Source organism: Equus quagga, chromosome 2, assembly GCF_021613505.1.
Source record: "Equus quagga isolate Etosha38 chromosome 2, UCLA_HA_Equagga_1.0, whole genome shotgun sequence".
NCBI classification, from domain to species: Eukaryota; Metazoa; Chordata; class Mammalia; order Perissodactyla; family Equidae; genus Equus; species Equus quagga.
Window position 1 is genome coordinate 26,998,562 of NC_060268.1, and position 20,099 is coordinate 27,018,660.

At 38.8% G+C, this 20,099-nt stretch overlaps 2 gene segments (V, D, J or C); both read right to left on the minus strand.

Moving 5' to 3' along the window:
* Positions 1–2,384: 2,384 nt before the first annotated feature.
* LOC124235043 (T cell receptor delta variable 1-like) lies at positions 2,385–3,057 on the minus strand. The segment is given in 2 exon segments: positions 2,385–2,767; positions 2,982–3,057. Coding segments are annotated over 2 exon segments (432 nt in total).
* A 6,206-nt stretch (positions 3,058–9,263) lies between these two features.
* Positions 9,264–9,851, minus strand: LOC124233841 (T cell receptor alpha variable 23/delta variable 6-like). The segment is given in 2 exon segments: positions 9,264–9,655; positions 9,803–9,851. Coding segments are annotated over 2 exon segments (441 nt in total).
* Positions 9,852–20,099: the final 10,248 nt, after the last annotated feature.

The following is a 20,099-nucleotide window of genomic DNA, read 5'->3' on the forward strand; positions in this document are numbered from 1 at the left end:
AGAGCTCTGCGGATGCCCCGGACTGCCAGAAGGACAAACAAGTTGATCCTACAGCAAATTAAGCCTCAACTGTCACTGGAGGAACAAAGGTTAAAATTGAGGCTGTCCTACTTTGGGCACATTATGAGAATACAGGATTCTTTGGAAAAGACAGGAATGCTGGGAAAAGTAGAAGGCAACAGGAAAGGAGGAAGATCGAATATGAGATGGGTTGACTCCATAAAGGAAGCCATAGGCATGAGTCTGCAGAAGCTGAGTAGGGCTGTTGAGGACAGAACACTGTGGACATCAGTCATCCATAGGGTCCCCAGGAGTCAGAGCCAACTTGAGGGCACATAACAATAATAAATGAATAATAATATTAAGCACTGTTCTGTATGTTTATTAGCTGTTGAATATCATATTACTGAAGTGGCTGTTCAAGTTTTTGCCATTTTTACTGATTATTTTCTTTCCCTATTGATTTATAGGAGCTTTTTATGTATTCTGCTTTTGAGTCCTTTTTCAGAAATATACACTGAAAATATAGTTTACCAGTCTGTGCAATCACTTTCACTTTCTTAACATTCATTTTTAACAAAGACAATTAAAAAATATACTTTATGTTCATAGGGAGCTAGCCTGAAAGTTTTATTTCTTTGTTTTCTTTAAACACTTTAAGAATCTTTCCTTTTGTGACTTCTATTGTTTGTGATGAGAAATCAAGTATCGTTCTTAACGATGTTTCCTAAAATACAGTGTATCAGTTTTCTCTAGGCACTGGCAATATTTTCTTCCCACTTAAACAGACACTGAATGTGGATTAGCCTTTGGCGCCTGCAGTGCTCCTGCCAAAACCGCAGTGGTGGTCTTGCAGAATTCCATCTTCACCCTTATGGCATTCCACATAGCATTGCTGCTGAGTAAGAAACTCCATTTATGGAAAGTTAAACATAGCAGTGAGAGAAGGAGCTTGTTATGAGCAAAGAGATTATGGAATGGGTAATGGAAGAGGTCGCTTTAAATATCAGCTAGTCATGTGATCATTTGCAGAAACAAGAACTATTATAATTAGGAAAATTTCTTTTTCACTTTGATATATTTATGTACGTGTTAACCAATTTTACTCCCCTCTCTCATTTGCCTGCACGTGGTAGCATAAGATGTGCTAATATAAGTTAATCTTGTATCTCGTATCTCAGTAGTTAACATTCAGGATATCAATGGGAGAGTCTGTCTCAGCTACACGAGGCAATTTATCCAAAAATGGATAGATGAACTTTGGATCCTCTTTGTAGGAGAAGGTTAGCTTGTTCTTGTTGAATGAGGAATAATTGCATCATATCAGCATGAAACATAATTTTGCTATTGTCCTTATCTGAAAGTTGAGTGTTGTTAAAAGAGGTACAGATGGATGCCAAGTTGACAAGGAGGGTACTGTGGTAGTACTGTACACTCTCAACTCTCCGGAAATATATTTCCCAGAATTTGCTTCCCTCTATCGTTCTGGGTTAGGGCTGGCCATGAAAGAGATTTGTGCAGGATTTGGAAGGTAGCTGTGATGAAGCGGCCATATTTTCTATGTTCTGCAGCTCCAGGCACTGTGGCAACTCGCACATGATGCTGCTGATCTGCTGGCTCATCTTATTGTTGCCTCACATCCCCTCCACCTCCCAGCTAAGATGTCCTCCTTAGGCTTCTCTTTGACTTAAGCCACATGTGCATGTAGCGTGATGACAAATTACACCAACTTCTCCTGAAGGCCACTCACCACCATGAGATTGAAGGAGGTGAGAGACAAGTTTTAGTTTGTCTTTGTGGGTTTCAATTGTCCTCAAGGGTTGTAGTATGTCTTACAAGTCACAATTTGTCTATGCTTTTGTCCTCATCCAACTTTCTTTCACAAATGTTACTCTAGCTGACTTAGAGCAAATTCAGGCTCAATACCACATGCAAAGACAACAACTTTGTATAGACTCCTCGCCAAGCCCCAGCAGCTGCATGAGTTTTAATCCTTACACTTAATCTCTTATTCTGCATCACTCATGGTGGCTCTGCTTCTCTGATTATACCCTAATTGACACAACGTCTAAGAGGAAAAGACTAAGGAAATTACTTTCCTGATAATTACAGACGACTAGACCCAGGTTTGTGATGTGAGCATCTTTAAGTGAAACTGCCACTTTAAATTATTGCGAGGCAAGTTTTTTCAACTTAAAATTTGTATGGTCAATTTCAAGTCAAACATTTAAGACTGAGAATGGATTAGAGGAAAGTTACTCTGGACACCTGTTTCCAGATGACATAGAAGGAGGTTTTACTTAGAATTAAATCATCTGATCCAGACCACAGATTAAGCAACCACAGCACTGCCATTTCTAGTCTGGGATCTGCAGGTGTGCATTTCAGCTGGGCCCTGCAGCAGGCGGGCTCTCTCTTATTGAGCTCTGGGGTTTTTGTTCTGCTTTTACTATCACTTCAAACACTGTGTGTTCATAGAGAGCACAGAAATACTTTGCTGAATCTTCCAGCCGTAAGGATGAAATGGTGAGAGTGATGAATTTAGCTGCTTTCTGTAAGTTTGTAGAATAGCGGCCATTCTTTGCAATCGGGCTATACAAATCCTGACGAATAAGGAAAACGATCTCTCCATTGGGAAGGTGCTTATACCAAAAAATGTAGTATGCACTCCAACTGGTTTCATATACACAGTCCAGGGTGACTGTTGCCCCCTCTTGCATGGATGTGGCTGTTCGGCCTTGAGTGACTCTCTGGGCCACAGTGGATCCTGTGGGAAAAATCAGGAAACAGAGCTGAGGTAGTGAATAAACTATTGTAAGAATTAGACTAGTTTAGGACCCAAAGACAAACCACATTGAAATCATAATTTGTTTGCTTTTCTCCAATCCTCCTTTCCTCCTCAAGTCCACGTGAAGTACCATATGCCTGTGTCCAGCACTTTCAGCCTTAACGTTCTTACCCACGTTGGGAACCATCCCTACCAGAGAAGACGAAGGCCATGAATACTCCTAGAAGGCTGGAGAGCGGCATGTGGCATGTGTCCCCTGCACAAATGTGTTTAGTTCAAGCCGAGAAGTCAGTCTCACTGAGTGCCTGGCAGCACATATACATAGTTCCTGGGCTTTGATGCCCCTCCCCCGAACAAGAATAGGGTTTTCTTGTGGTCACAGACCACATAGTCTATGCATGGAGGAGAAAAAAGTCTGGCTCACCCCAAACCGTTACTTTGTCTACTTGTTTCCCTAGCAATTGAGTTAAGCAGTACCTGAAAAGGGGCACAAAAAAAGCAATTAGTATGAGAGATTTGAACTGAGGGGAACTAAAGATTCAACCAGTTGACATAACATTGATGATTATTCTGTGGAATAATTCCAGGGGTCCATTTAAAGTAGAATTTATTATAGGCTACGGACCTACCTCATAATCTACTTAACCGGTCACACATTTAACCTGTACTTACTTTTCTCCATCCAGAATCTAATAAATCTTTTTAAAAACTCACAGATCTTTGGTTTCTTGGTGAAAGGCAAAGCTATCCAAAATTATTAATGCATCTGCTTCTTCTTTTTTACTGAGGTCTGGGCTCAACTTAAGTTTTACCATAAATTAAGCTACTTCAACATCAAATGATAAAAAATCATCCCTCTGACTTTCAGAATCTATTCAATTGTTTATGTTTTTATGAAATTATAATGAGAACAAAATATTGTTCTTTTGAAATCTGACTCTGAGTTTTATTTGTTACACTCTGGAGAGGGTCAGGATATTCAGTCCTGTTGTCTCCATAAGCGGAGTTGTGCTTATTAGATCACATATTCTAGAATTGTCCTGATGTCACATTTTTTTATCACATTGGTCTAAAGTGATCTGTCGCACTTGTTCAATTTTGTAGCTGGGTATTTTTTCTCTTTGTAAAATAAAGTCAAGACAAGTGTTCCAGATCTGTCTGTGACACAGTGCTATAATCCACTCCTGCAGAATGTGATAGCTGTGGACTGCAAACACTCAGTATATGTCAACTCCACAGAAGTTGGTGACTGAAGTTTTGTGTACTGTTACGTGATCATGTGGAACACAGTTGTCAGTCTTCCATTTGGTTTCATTATTTTAAAGGATAAATTAATATAAAAGACAAAAATCATTTAGACAAATAGAAAAGAAAGTACAGGCATGGTCTCTAAAACAGTGCCAGTTCTTTGATTCTAAGGTCAAAATAACTTGTCAAAGAGTGCTTCAGGGAAGAGAGTTCATGATTAGTTGAGAATCTGCTCCTCTGTCCCATTCCCCTCTGAGTGCTGACAGGCAGCCAATGACCTGGTTTGCAATTGTCTGTAACTAAGCAGAGGAGACCATGAATGCCCACAGCAGCCTGGGAGGCTGCAAGATGGCAAGGTTTCCCTCCTGTTGAAATGGCCCTGCTCTGTGTTCCTGACAGTAGGGGCGCAAGGTCCCTCAGCATATAGTAGCTGCCTCTGAAATGCAGTTTCTGGCTGGGTCAAGCCGAATGTGTTACAACACTCAGCCTGAAAGATTTGGCCTGTTCTAAACATTGTATTGCCTTTTCTTCTGATTTAATGATGAATGATTATATCTAGTAAAGGACAAGCCTTATGCTTAATATTGAAGGAAGTACTGGAAGGAGATGTATTACTTAAAATGTTCAAGTTTAGTAAATTAATCTGCGACAAAATCTGAGAGGCTTATCTGAGACAAATTAATTATGAATCATGGCATGATTGCAAATGTTCATTGATAGTTTGATTATTTTGTCTCTAACCTGGTTCTAAGGTGAAATATGCCAATCCTTGTCTTCCCTACAAGAGACAGACAAGATGTTATCATCTCCCTTCCTTCGTACTTACCCACCAACCATGGCTACTGGTAACTTCACAACAGCAAACCATACTCAGACAAATGATAACAAAATAGGCTTTAGAAGTTCTAGGAAGGGAGAATCCATAGGTCCTCAAAATTCAAATATTTGGCCATATTGTCGCCATGAGTGCATGTATATTGTTTGGTGCAAGTCTACGATTCTTGTCATAGTTACCAGGAAGAAAAAACCTCTCCCGAAATTCAGTTTTATCAGGGAAAATATTAAAAACTATGAACAGTATAAATGTTTTCCAAAATAAAAATATTTCCCTCTCTAGACACTGAAGGATTCTTTTCCATTTTATTCTGAAAATTCATCCAATGAAAGCATTGATGTCAAATTATCAAATTCCAAACATTTTATTTTTACTTGGCTACCTCATAAAGAAACAGAAATGAGAATAACTGAATTATCCTATGGTAAATTGTCCTCAGACTTTCCTTGGTTCCTTTATGGAAATCCCCAGACTCATACCATATGGAGCCACAGAGTCACTATTGAGGTTCCCAGATCTTCCTATTGTCCCTCCTTCCTCCATCCTTGATAACGGCTGTCCTCTGACGCTGACCACACAATGCAACATAAGCAGTATTTTATTTTAATCTTATATATTTCAGTCCAATCAAAGATACTCCAAACAGATATGCGTATTATTCCAAATTTCTTATCCAACTTCTCAAACTACTAGAAAAAGAAGCAAAACAAACTTTGAGAGACAGAGGAGTTCATATGCTGGAACCTTTTTACATAAACATATAATTTTTAAACTGTGGTCACCATGGTGTACATTAAATCTCCAGGACTTATTTATCTTATAACTGGAAGTCTGTACCTTCTGACCACCTTCACCCATTTCATCGCCCACCCCCCTACCCCCAAAATCCTGCCTCTGGCAAACACCAGTCTGTTCTCTGTATTTATGAGTTTGCTTTTTTTCTTTTTAGATTTCATGTGTAAGTGAGATCATACAATATTTGTCTTTCTCTGTATGACTTATTTCACTTAGCATAATGCTCTCAAGGTCCATCATGTTGTTGAAAACGGCAGGAATTCCTTCTTTCTTATGACTGAACAATATTGCATTATATATACATACCACATTTTCTTTATCCATTGATCTGTAGATGGGCGCTTAGGTTGTTTCCACATCTTGGTTATCGTAAATAATGCTGTAATGAACATGGAAGTGCAAATATTTTTTTAAAATATCTTTTCATGTATCTGTTGGCTATTTGTCTTCTTTGGAAAAATGTCTATTCAGATCCTCCATTTTTTAATCAGATATTTTCTCTATTGAGTTTTATTGGTTCTTTATATATTTTAGTTATTAACCTTTTATAAGATACATGACTTGCAAATATTTTCTCCCATTCTGTGGATTGTCTTTTCATTTTGTTGATGGTTTGCTTTTCTGTACAGAAGCTTTTTAGTTGATGTGGTTCCACTTGTTTATTTTTGCTTCTATTACTTTCACTTTTGGTGTCAAATCCAAAAAAATCATTGCCAAGACTAATCTCAAGGAGCTTACTCTCTATGTTTTCTTCTAGAATTTTTATGGTTTCAAGTCTTACATTCAAGTCCTTAATGCATTTTGAGTAAATTTTTGTGTATAGTGTAACATGGGGTCCAGTTTCATTCTTTTGCATGTGGCTGTCCAGTTTTCCCAGTAATATTTATTGAAGCAATTGTCCTTCTCTATTGTGTATACTTGGCTCCTTTGTCATAAATTAATTGATCGTATATGTGTGGATTTACCTCTGGCCTCTCTATTCTGTTCCATGGGCCTATGTGTTTGTTTTATGCCAATACCATACTGTTTCGATTACTATAGCTTTGCAATATAGTCTGAAATCAGGATGTGTGATGCCTCCAGTTTGTTCTTCTTTCATAAGATTTCTTTGGCTATTCAGGGTCTTTTGTGGTTCCACACAAATTTTAAGATTGTTTTTTCTATTTCTGTGAAACATGTCATTGGAATTTTGAGGGGGATTGCATTGAATCTGTAGATTGCTTTGGCTAATATGGACATTTAACAATATCAACTCTTCCCATCTATGAGCATGGAATGTCTTTCTATTTGTTTGTGTCTTCTTCAGTTTCTTTCCTTAAGTCTTGTAGTTTTTAGTGTACAGGTCTTTCACCTCCTTGGTCAAATTTATTCCTAGGCATTTTATTCTTTTTCATGCAATTGTAAATGGGATTGTTTTCTCAATTTTTCTTTTTAATAGTTTGTTATTAGTATGAAGGATGCAGCTGATTTCTGTATATAGATTCTGTATCCTGTAACTTTACTGCACTTACTGGTTCTAACATACACTGACGTCTTGTGGGCATGTCTATCATTGCCAGCTCAATTGATAATGATTTTTTTCCCACTTTCTCTTTTGGTGTGTTGAAAACGTGTACATTGTCGACTGGGGGAGGAAGTCTCTGGGTTGCTTATTTCAGGTTGAACATCCTTTAATTCATAAGCAAATTATAAGATTTTTCTGGTGAAATTTTTATTGGCATATAAGTTGCCTATTGGGAATACACCTGGCAAAGTTGTAGGTAATACATATTTCATTCTCCATTCTACAAACTGGTTGAGTTAGTAAAAACTATGGTTTGTACTATTCATTTTAAAAAAATATTTATTTTTTAAATTTATTAAATAATTCTCACATGGAAAAGTGCAGAAAATTATCTAGCAGACACCTTTGCCCCCCAGGAATGAGAATTTAATTTTTCTGTTTTCTATGGACCCCCCACCTCTGTTTCTCTCCCTCACTGTAACGTTACAGACAGAACTAAAGGAGTAAATCCTGTTCCTTCTTCTGTTTCTAAAGTAGTAGCCACTATAAGTTTTATGTAAGTTCACCGTAAGTGAACATTAGTTTACATTTCTCTAGTGTAAGTACCCAGGAGTGTGACCGCTGGGTTGTAAAGTAAGTGAATGTTTAACTTCATGTGAAACTGCTGAACTGCTTTCCAGAGTGTCTGCACCACTTACCCACCAGCAACGTCTGAGCGATCCACTTTCTCTGCATCTTTACCAGAACTTAATATTAACAGGATTTTTTATTTTAATCATTCTGATAGATGTGGAGTGGTACCTCACTGGGGCTTTAATTTGCATTTCCCTAACGACTAATGATGTTGAACATCTGTTCGTGTACATAATTATTTATATGTTTATTTCACTACCACATACCTTCTTTAGTGAAGTGTCTGAATCTTTTGTCCATTTTTTAATTAGAGTGCTTGTTTTCTTCCCGTTGAGTTGAGTTATTTATATCCCGAATACTAGTCCTTTGATGGAAATGCATTTTGCAAATATTTCCTGCCTAACTGGTTTATCTTTTTAATTCTCTTAACATCGTCTTCCACAAAACAAAAGTTTTTCATTTTGATGAAATCTAAGTTATTTGTTTTTTATGGATTGTGCTTTCAGTGTCATGACAAAGATCTCTTTGCCTAATTCTACGTCATGAAACTTTCTCATATTTTCTTCTAAAAGATTTATAGTTTTACCTTTACACTTGGATCTGTGATCTATTTTGAGCCGGACCTCAAATTTTTGTAAAAGTTGTGAAATTTAGCTCAAGGTTCAATTATTTGCCTGTGAATATCCAATCATCCCAACACATTTGTTGCTATGACTCTTTCCTCCATTGAATTGCCTTTGCACCTTTGACAAAAAATCCATCGTCTCCACTTGCGTGGGTCTGGTCTGCACTCTGACTCAGCACCTTGAGATTGTTCAGGATATTCTTTTACTGTCCTGTTACTGTTGCAGAATCTGTAGTGTAGTTTTCTTTTTTATTGCTTATATTTGTAATTCATGTGTTCTCTCTTTTTTCCCCTTGATAATTCTAGTTAGGATTATATCAATTTATGAATTGTATTAAGAAAATTAATTTTGTAATTTGTTGATTATTTCTATTGTTTGCTTTCTATTTCACCAATTTGACTTTTTTAATTATTGCTATTTCTTAGCTTGCATTGAGTTTAATTTGTTCTTCTTTTTCTATTTTCTTTTGTTGAAAGCCTACATCATTATATTTCAACCTTTCTTCTTTAGTAATATAAGTATTCAAAATTATAAATTTCCTTCTGTCTACTATTTTAGCTGCATCCCATTCATACCTATATGTATGTGTTTTCGTTATATTTTCTTTAAAAATATTTTGTAATAGCCATTGTAATTGCTTCTTTGACCTATGGGTTATTTTAGTTTAGTGCTTAAATTCCAAATATTTGGGAGTTTTTGCAGACATCTTTTTGCAATTGACTTTCTAAATCAATTCATTTTGGTTAGAGAATAAATTCTGTATAATGTCAGTTCTTTTAAGTGTGTTAAGACTTTTTTGGCCAAACAGATTATGCATGTGTGTGAGTATTGCATCTACACGGCAGGGTTTGGCTGGAGCCTCAGCTGCAGGTTTGGGTACGGGCTGCAGGTGCCTGCAGAGCACTGTGCACTTGCTGCACAGAAGTAGGTGGCGGAGTCTCCAGCCCGGGAAGCCACGATGGTCAATGAAAACTGTTTGGCACTTTCATCCAAGGAAACTGTGAATCTTCCTTCCTTTGTACTCAAACGTGAACCTGAACGTATGGCTATCAGCAATGCAGGGCCTTCACCGGGGTATTGCCGGTACCATGGGAAGTAGTCAAATGCACTGCTCTCGTAAGTACAGTTAAGAATTGAAATCTCTCCTTCCTGGATGATCAAAGATTGAGGGCTCTGTTTCACCTGCTGCTGGTCATTTTTTTCCCTCTGTTGGCCACTCACCCCTGCTTAAAAAGATAACAAAAAGTCGTTAGGCCCCCAAATTTATTATTCCTTCTTAACGTTTCTATTTGCTTGAGTTTGCCCATAAACCAAATTTCTCATTCCCCCAAATTAACAACATATCCTGGGGTTTCTCCTCCACAACTCACAGCCTAGTTGAAGCCATAGAATTAAACTTGATGCTTCCAGGATCTTGTCCATTCCTCCTGGCACCAAAGCTCAGCGACAACTCAAGTGTCTTCTGCTCTCCTTAGCCACCTGGAACTCCGACTTTAAGTTGACATATGCTTTAATTCTTTCAAAGGTCCCGCCCTTTCACAAGTCCTTTCACTTAAACCTATTTCTGCCAGAGGAAGCACTTCCTCATTTGCCCGGACTGAGAATTGCTGAAAATATGTTCATTGGGAACCAAAAATACCCTCCTTACACATGGATAAGGGTCGATTTAGAATTTCTCTTCCCCAATTCCCCGCTTCCTTTCCCTCACACCTTCTAGAATACTAAAAATCATACACTACGACATCTTCGTATGTCAATAGGGATTAAATTATTTTATGATGAGGAAGATAGGGACTCCCATGAAGTCACAAGATTAGCGTGTATCGGGACATTTATTTATTTTTTATCATAAATAGTAATTAAAGTCTATTGAGGACACATAAAAGACATAATATCCCATTACAAGCTAGGGGTCACGGATCAGAACACAGAGACTGTATCGGCCCTTTGCTCTCAGGGAATTTAAATTTTATTACAATCTTTCAAATGTTCATAATTTACATGACCCTAAGGAATAAAAGGAGATATTAAATCAATGTCAACTTCTTTGTATTTCTTCTAAAATATGTATCAGCTAAAGAAAATATTTCTAAGGATATTTCTAGGGAAAAGAAATTTGAAAGTACTGGAATTATCTATTGTGGAGGAACTTTGATCTCCAAATGTATAATAGAGGATAGAAAAATTCTACAGACTCCAGAAGATATAGGGCCATGACCATTCAACAAGGCAGTATTTTTGGTAACTCTCACTCTGAGCTGGGACAAAATTTAATATTTTCTTCACGCTTTGTCCTCATGGGTGAAATATGAACATAGGAAGAATCAGTTTGGTTTTTGATGTTCACACCACAGGACGTAAAGACAAAAATTGAAGATAAATTCCAAAGTCAGCCCCAAAATTATGGATGATCTGCATTTTAAATAATAGAAGTGAAGAGAAATAATAAACACAATTTTTTTCTAAAGCACAGAGAGAATTTTGTTGTATCTGTATTTGATGTCATCTCAAATCCAGTCAAAGTAAAACACCATCTCAGTCCAATAGGAGACAACGGTAAGAGTCCCCATTCCTCAATCTACAATCTAATCCCATCCTACTCCAGTGCTCTAAGGGGATTTTTTTTATTGTTTGTTGAATTTATGGTGTGTTTTCCTTTCTTTTTTATTAATTCATTCATCAATGCATATCTTCAATATGTACTGAGTGCCTACTAAGTGCGTATTAAATGGGCAATACTTGGGTCTCATTCATGAAAGAGACAGTGCCAATCTTCAGTTAACCAAGTCCCAATACTCAAGTATAAGTGGACAGAACCTACCGAAGAGAGCTGTGCACCTATATCACGTGATAAAGAAAAGAATGATGCCCTCTGCTTCTGGGCCCAGTCAGAGAAGGGCTCCGATGGAGGAGATGCTTGAACTGGGACTTACAGCGTCAGTAGGTTTCCCAGTAAAGAAAGATGGGATAAGGGAATTCTAGGCACAGATTAACTTACTGTGGTTAGAGGCAGGGCTGTATATTGGTGAAAACCTTATAAATATGTTTTAGAGAAGCTAATTGGCCCTGATCTTGAAGGACAACCTGTATTATTCAAAGTGTTGATTTCCCGTCACATTTTTCAAAATTTTATACTACAATAAACATAGGTGTTTTTTAAGTAGAGGGATGGATACATACATACATACATAGATGATTGGCAGATACAAGTTGAAGCAAAGTAAAAGAAAATAATTTACTAGATTTTTTGAGAACAATTTCTGCCTACTTCATGAACACGTGTATGTGGGACTTATGTTAATCTTCTTTGAAGTAGTACTGCCCCTTTGTGGCCATATGGAGAAGTTACACTGAACAATTTTCTATAGCTTCTTAGCAGTTCATTATTCAGCAACCCTGCATCAAACAGAGCATTGAAATAAGTGGCTGAGTTTTCTTCTTGAGCCAATGATTTCTTCAGGAGAAAGGAGATTTTACCCTTGTTGAGATCCCCTATGAAACCTTTGCTGTTCTTTTTTTTTTTAAAGAGCGGCACCTGAGCTAACATCTGTTGCCAATCACTTTTTTCTTCTTCTTCTCCTCAAAGCTCCCCAGTATAGCTGTATATTCTAGTTGTAGGTCCTTCTAGTTGTGCTATGTGGGACGCCGCCTCTGCCTGGTTTGAGAAGCAGTGCAAGGTCTGCACACCAGATCGGAACTCGTGAAACTCTGGGCCGCCAAAGCAGAGCAGGCAAACTTAACCATTTGGCTGTGGGGCCAGCCCCTCCTTTGCTGTTCTTTCCTGAGGTATGTCTCAGGTAGATCTTGAGGCTTTGGTTGGGAAGCTGGACAGACCCAGAGGGAGCAGGGCTCCTGAAATATTCATGGTAGGACCTCACCTGCCCTAAGGTTGCTTCAAAGGCAGAAATTGGCCCTCAGGCTGAGTCACTGCATGGGGCTTTCCTTTCTCCTACAATATCAACATCAGATTAGAGAGAGTCCTTCACACTAGAGAGAACATGTCTTTAAATGGATTAATTAAACTACATTAAATTAAATTAAATTAATTAAATGCATTCCAAATTAGACAATTCTTCTACACCTTTGTCAACACTTAATATAGTCATCTTTTTATTTTTAGCCAACATAATGGATGTTTAGTGATCTCACTGCAGTGTTAACTTGCATTTTCCTGATGACTAATGATATAGAACAAAGGTTGGCAAACTTTTTCCATAAAGGGTTGAATAATAAATATTTTTGACTGTGCAGGCCATTCAGTCTCTGTTACAACTACTCAGCTCTGCTCTTGTAGCACAAAAGTAGACATCAATAATGGCTGAGCATTTCTGAGTTTTAGGGCAAGTAAAAATTTACTTACAAAAATAGGTGGCTGGCTGGATTTGGTTTGTGGGCCATGTTTTGTTGACCTCTGAGGTAGAGCATCTTTTTCTATGCTTTTTGGTCATTCATATATCTTTAACAAAGACTCTGCTGGAATATGTTGCCTATTTTTAAACTGGGTAATTTGTCTTTTATTGAGATTTTTTTAATGGCATGTTCTTGATGCAATGAAGATTCTTGCTGCTGTGTGGGCACAATCACCCTGAAAGTAATCCATAACTGCTTTGCAGAAGCTGACTTTGCATCCAGTGACTTAGCAGATGTACGGAGCAGTAAACATCACAACTCTGACTGGAACGAGCTGCAAAGAGAAGTTCACTTTCCCATAACCATAAATGTGGATGATTTTATAAGTTCTGATATCGTGTCAACTATTTCTGCTGATGTTGCATTCCAACCAAGAATAGACATCTTTGAAGTTAGAACTGCTATGACTTTAGGAGAAAAATAGTGAAAAAAGTTGCCCAAGTCCAAACATACCACAAGAAAATATAGACTGATAGCTGTCAAAGGAAGAGACCACAACCTAATAAGACAAAACTGAATTTATTGTTTACAATAGAAGGGAGAGTTATGCAAGGCAGACACAATGCCACTGAGCACAACAAACGACTGATTTATGTTGGGTTTGGGAGAAGCACAGAATTCAGGTATTGGCAAACTTTCTGAGGTATAATGTGTTGACATCATCTGTAGAAGCATGGTCACTATTGTGAAGCTATTGCTGATTGGTTGGCACTTAAGGGTGTGTTTGTCAGAGTGAGTCCATCCCTGATTGGCTGACTTTCAGAAGCCTGACATTAATTGGTTGGCTTGCAAAAGTGTGTTCTCTGAGATGAGTTGCTGATCAATTGAACAGGTATTAAACTGGGTCCTGTGGCTACTTGTTACCACAGGTATGGAACAATCCGTCTTTTCTTAAGTCCGTGGGAACAATTTTACATTTGATTCTCTCCATAATTCTCCTCTCCATTCACACACACCCTTTTTTTCCTCATTCAGCCAAAGTTGCAGAAGAGACTTTCAAAGACTGTCCAGATCATCCCTACAGTTGTTTATTTCCCTTGACGAAGAGCAATGGTCTGTGGAGATCTGATTTTTAGTTTGCAGGAATTTATCTGGTTTTCATCTTTGGATTACTTGTAGAATCTATTGTCTAGACAGTGACTGCACAGAGAGTTAAGACCCCAACAGAACCATGCAATAAACAAGTAAACTAGAACGATTCTAAAAAGGGAGTATAAGACACTTGGCAACCATGACTGAAGATTTCCAAGAACTAATTGAGAAAACAAATGCAGATGATTTTCTAAGTCTATTTTAGATAACTAGTTGCTTCTATATCTATCTATCCATCTATCTATCATCTATCATCTCGCTACATGTATAGCTATCTATTATCTATCTGCGTACCTATCATCTATCTATCAATCTATCTGTCTAGCTATATGTTATCTATCTAGCTATCTAACTATTTTTGCTTAGATTGTTTTTACTCATATGCAATATTAAGGTAGCGTAAACATGAATTATTAGGAATGTCAAATGACTTCTCCTGATTGGCCCCCGCAAAATACAAGGCGATTCTAATACACATAACCCTTAGGGTTAAGGAATTTTCACTGGTTTCTTGTGCCTTCAGGATTTTAGTTATATTATTTACTATGTCAGCTAATGTGAGGAAAGAATTTTCAATGGTCACCTCAAGTTGTCTAATGACTAAGAATGGTGCCACTACCCCGAGGGGTCTTTCTTGAGAAGAGTTTTCATCTCTTGAGACTCTTTGTAAGGAGAAATGGTCTATATAGAATGTTTGGTGCTCATGCCCTTGGAACCACCTAACTAATTGGCCTACAGAATAATTAACTTTAGTTCCGGGTTGGCAATGAAGAGACTGACTCCCCTATAGGAAATAGAACCCAGGAGCTGCAGGGGCATTATCTCCGGGTATCATTTTGAGAAATAATCACTGAGGTAAGTCATACTGTTTTTAACGTAATGATTTTTTTCACTTACATTTTGCGTACAAAGAATATTATATTGGGAGTGTTTAGTATAACATATCCGCATCTTCTTCCAAACTGGCTGTAATAACATTGTCTTTGGAGGACTGAGTGAATTAACTTGATGATTATCTCCGGTAAAGACTATGCTTAGGAACCTTGTTGAATAGTACTGAGAAGAGCCTGATAGGCTGAGTCAGAATTTGTAGCCTTAAATTAGTAAAGATGTGACTGAACAGGAGTCTGCGAGGACCGCGAGGCGGGAGGAAGCCTCGTGCTCCAGCGGCGCTGGGTGGGAGCCGTCTGCTTTGTGCGGCCGTCGTCTTGTCCTGAGGTTACTGGGCTAGCAGTCAACTTCTGAGAACCACTTGCTTATGGAGATTCTCTAGAGGACCTCAGTCGAGGAAGCCTAATGGGTTTTAACTTTCCAGTAGTGTAAAAATCCATTCTGGTTTTCCAGAGGATTTGAAATAAAGACAGCAAGATTTTTGAGAAAAGAGAAAAGCATTACACAATTCAACTTTATAAGTAACTGGTCCCATTAATTATGTCCCTGTATCACTAAATTTAAGTTAGAATGTGTAAAGAAAGGAAATATAAAATTGAATGTGTTTTTTTGGCCTTTGTGAGTGCTATAACTTTTCAACAGGGAATGTTTCAAGCCGTATGTAAAATAATTATGCATATCACTATTATGTATATTACTAGCAATATACATAATCTACAGAAGGAAGCAATTTTATAAAATACACATGGACAGAGTCACTGATGTTGGTTGTCAAATATGCAAAGAAACACAAAAATGAAGACTGTTAGATTTAGGAGTAAGTGGAAACAAGACCCTGAAGAAGGGACTAGACTACTTACCTGTGGAATGGTTGTGCTTTCTTTGGCTCAACATACATTTCTGGACCACCAATTATTACATAAGAGCTGGCTTGTAATCCAGGCTTTATCTATTAGATTTTGAATCTTTGGGAAGAATTCCAAACTCCTCATCTATAAAATTAAGTGATTAGAGCAGGTGATTTCTAAGCTATTATTTCTACATGTTTTGACTTGGTAGCTGCAGTGACTAAAAGGGAAATTGAAATGTAATCTGTTTACTCCATGTCTACACCATGATTTACAGAGAAAGACTCCATTCTTCTTCAGGAGGTATTGGTGTCACCACAGCTCTGGGTTTGAAATTACAGTCAACTTCAAAAAATGTAATTGTTTAAATGGTCTGCATATGTGTGCAAGCAAAGAGGAAAGGAGAGAGGTGGAGCATGAGTGAATAAGGGCTGGCTCTCTTTGAGGCACATGGCTACCTGAGGTCTCTAACATTTAAAATTACAGATTTTCTACTATTGAAATTGGCCATCAAAAGTCAGCCTGCCTGAAAAAGAAAAAGTTCAAGGATGAAGGAGCTTTGAGCTTCCACCTCAGCTAACAGAAGGCAGCTGGCTCACAATCCCAATCAGTCCTAAACTGATGGGTTGGAATGAGGAAGCTTAAACTGCCTGTTAAATGGAATAAACTAACTGGGTGTTCCTCCAAAGCCCTTGAAATAAGAAATTCCATAATGAGCACAGAAGGGATGGCCAGTTGCCCCTGTGGAAAGCACTTACATTGGGTACATAGAGCCTCACTCTATGCAGCCCAGGTCCCACTGAATGTTAGCAGAGCTTCTCTAAGATTCTCAGGCTCTTCATTCACTTCCTCATTCAAGCACAGCTTCTCTTCATCCCTGCTTCATTTCAGCCAAAAAGCACTGTCAGCCAGAGCAGACAGGGATCCTCTCCATATCATTTCTTCTACTATGTTCTGCTCCTCACATATATTTGAGACAATGACATCAAGTCATAAGTCATGTTAGGGGATTATGGATCCCAAGGCTAACATTCATTTTGCTCCAAATCCTTTTGATGAGAGTTGACATATAAAAAGTAAATTTTAAATTAGAAAATCTGTACAGATTTGAGACATATGCATACTCTGTCTCTTCCTTCACACACATCAGTATCACAGACAGCCATTGTCTTCTGAGATCATGAGGATCACATGACCATTACTACTGCTATTTCATCTTAAAGGGAATAAAACAATCCAAAGCCTCTGGATGGTGAATATGATTCTGGAAAATTAGTGAATGAAAGAGGGATGTCTGGATTCATAGAGTAGGAAATCTGAAGGAAAGCTCAGAAAGGCAGCACTGGACCACGAGAGAAACTTGGAGATATAAGTGAAGAATGTCCTTTGTCACTCAGAGAGTAGAGATGTTTGAGTATGAAAAAAAGATGTTGAGTATGGGGGAGGATATGTGCATCATTAGCTAGAAAAAGGGGAGGGTTGGTCGAATACAAAAAAAGAAAAATTAAAAGACAAATGTAAACATTGAGGGATTTGATTTGAATAATAACAAAAGGAGTTAAATCTGCAGAGCTGTTTCAAAGAGTAAAGTTACAGTGGGCGTCTTAGGCATTGTTGGGACCTGCTCAGATTCTCTCAGAAAGCTTGTATGTGCTCATCCCCCAACTTCTGTGTGCTTTGCTGCTGGCAGCTTAGAGAATAACTGACTTTTGTGGGTATACTAAAGACAAGCTCCCTTGTCTCTATGTGGACAAACCATAGTAGGACCTATGATCTAGAGCTCCCCACAAAATCAGGCTGATGAAATGTCAGGCACATCATCTGAAACCTGGCCCTTTTTTGGCCTTTTCCTCTCTCTATTTAAGTGCCCAAATCCTCATCTCAAGGTCTGCCTCTGGGGAACATGACCTAAACAATGGATATTTAAATAGTTTGTTCATTATTTTCATTGGTGAAAAATGGTATTCCTTCTCATAACTGTGATATCTTCAAGAGACCTGATATACCTATAGTGTCAGATGATGGGGATTTTTAGGCTGCTTAATTTTAAAACGGTTTATGATGAGGATTTTTAGGCTGGTTACTTTTAAAACTACAGATAAGAAGCAGGCTTCTAAGGGAAACCTCTATCTGTGAAGATGCCTCCCTCTCTGAGCCAGGAGGAAGGGGGGATGGCCTTATCTCTGGAAACTGTCTGGCAACCTCATGTAACTGACCCTCCCCCCGACAAATCCTCTTTTTATCTTTAGCCGAGGATAAAATTCAAGCGGTGACTTCTGCCATTTACTCAATCCGGTTTGATTCTTATCTAAAAATTGTGGGACCGCCAAATGGCCAGACCAAACGGGCACTAATAAAGAGATAACTCACATACCTATGCCTTAAATTTGGCCCTAACCCTCAGTTCGGGGCAGCAGCAGAAGCTCTGACTGCCCGTGGGTCCTGTCCCCACGCACCAGCTCTGCCTGCCCATGGGTCCTGTCCCCATGCCAGCGGGGGCAGCAGCAGCGGCTCTGCCTGCCCATGGGCTCTGTCCCCATGCCAGCGGGGGCAGCAGAAGAGGCAGCAGCAGAAGCTCTGACTGCCCATGGGTCCTGTCCCCATGCTATTCCACACTATTCTCTAAATAAAAGAGCACTACTGCCAGATCTTGAGAGTCTAAGAAATCTTTCTTTCGACTCCTCGGCTCACCGACCCCGCATCATCAGACATTGTATAAATCAACACTAATGATGTTTTCTGTTATAGAGTCAGGAACTTACAAGAGACGAGCCTTAGCCTTCATTTATTTTGTATAACACTTCTAAGTGCAACTAGTGTTTGATTTAAGAAAAGATATGACATTCCTATTTTTCATCATTAATTCTCTCCAAATATCTGTTTCGTGGTGGTGATTCCTGATGTGTTTGATTAATTATATTTGTGGCAGGGTTAAACTAAGGACAAGATGACTGCTCTGTTTCTTAATGGAGAAAGTCAATGTATCTCAAAGAAAAGCTGAAGTTTTGATTATCTTCTGTCTAGGTTTATTCTATGTATTAATAATATGAATAGGAGGCTGTGGATTCCAGAATGGCAGTGTGAGTAGATCCATGGATGTTTCTCAGTAAAACAATCATAACTGGTAAAAATTATTAAAAAAAAAATTAAAGTCTCTGGACAGTATCCTAAGGGTATACAAGAAATAACAAAGGGTGCACAGGGAACTATTTATTCAGGAAGACCTGCTAAATCTCCATAAGAACAGAAAGAGTCTGTGGCATTGGAGCCATGACTCAGTCCCCGCTCTGCAGCTCAGCATGAAGAAAGATGTACTTTCTGTGGGTGTAGCCAACAACCCAGGGCTCTTCCTCCTCTGAGTTCCCAGTATGGGTTTTGGTATCTCCCTGGGAGGGGCTAACTTCCAACATTTCTCCCCCAGCCTTATTTTGCAGAAGCTCTATTTCAAGCTAGAAGAACTGAGAGGTCTAGGGCTACTCGTCATCTCCCAGTCTCCACTAATAGGGCAGAAGCTCCACCCCAGGCATGGAGGACTGAGAATCCTGGGCCTCTATTGCCCTCACCGCCATAGAGTAGTGGTTCCATGCTGGATAAGGCAAGACAAGAAAACCAGAAGCTGTTGCCCCCACCCAGCACACTGCTTATTAAGCTGGGATGTCACTCTGAGACAAGCAGACCACTAGCCCTTCTCACAGCTCCAGAGCAGTGGCACAGAGCTTATGCCAAGGTAGAGAAGCAGCTGTAAGAACAGAGAGCTCCTCCCTAGGGAAGACTTTATTTGGGACAGAGCATTGGGAGGTTCCAGTTTAAGGGTGCTGTTGAAAACAATGGAGATTTGGGTAGTAAGCAATTAAGAGGAGGCTGGTAGCTTAATGAGAGCAGCAAAATCACAGACGACTAGACGGAAATTTACCAGAGAGAACTGGATAAGATATAGCTAGAAAGAGTCTCCTGAGGGTCTGAAAAAGCCTCCAAGCAGAGGCTCAAAGACTGCCTCTGCAAAAGGGCTTGAATTTAATTTCATCAGACCTTGGAGCAATTTATGCCCCTAGGACATTGCTGAAAACAATAGAACAATCAACCAGCACTTAGGAGGCAATTAAGACTGTCAAAGAGAGCCTTGCTAAAACCACTATCACCCCAGAGTGTCCAGGCACATATCCAACACTGTGTCCTTGGAATAACAACATCATAGGCTGCACACTGTGAGGAAAAAGGACAACTGAAAGAGTCAAGTCACTAAACAAATAAACAAGTAAACGACAACAAGCCCCAGAGGGGGTACAGAATGGATGTCGAGAGTTGCTATATTTGGTAGTGTCAATAATGGCCCCCAAAGAGACACGGGTCATAAAGCCTGGAATCTGAAAATGTGACTTTCTGTGGTAAAAGGGGCTGAGTGTATGTGATTAATTTAAAGATCTTGATA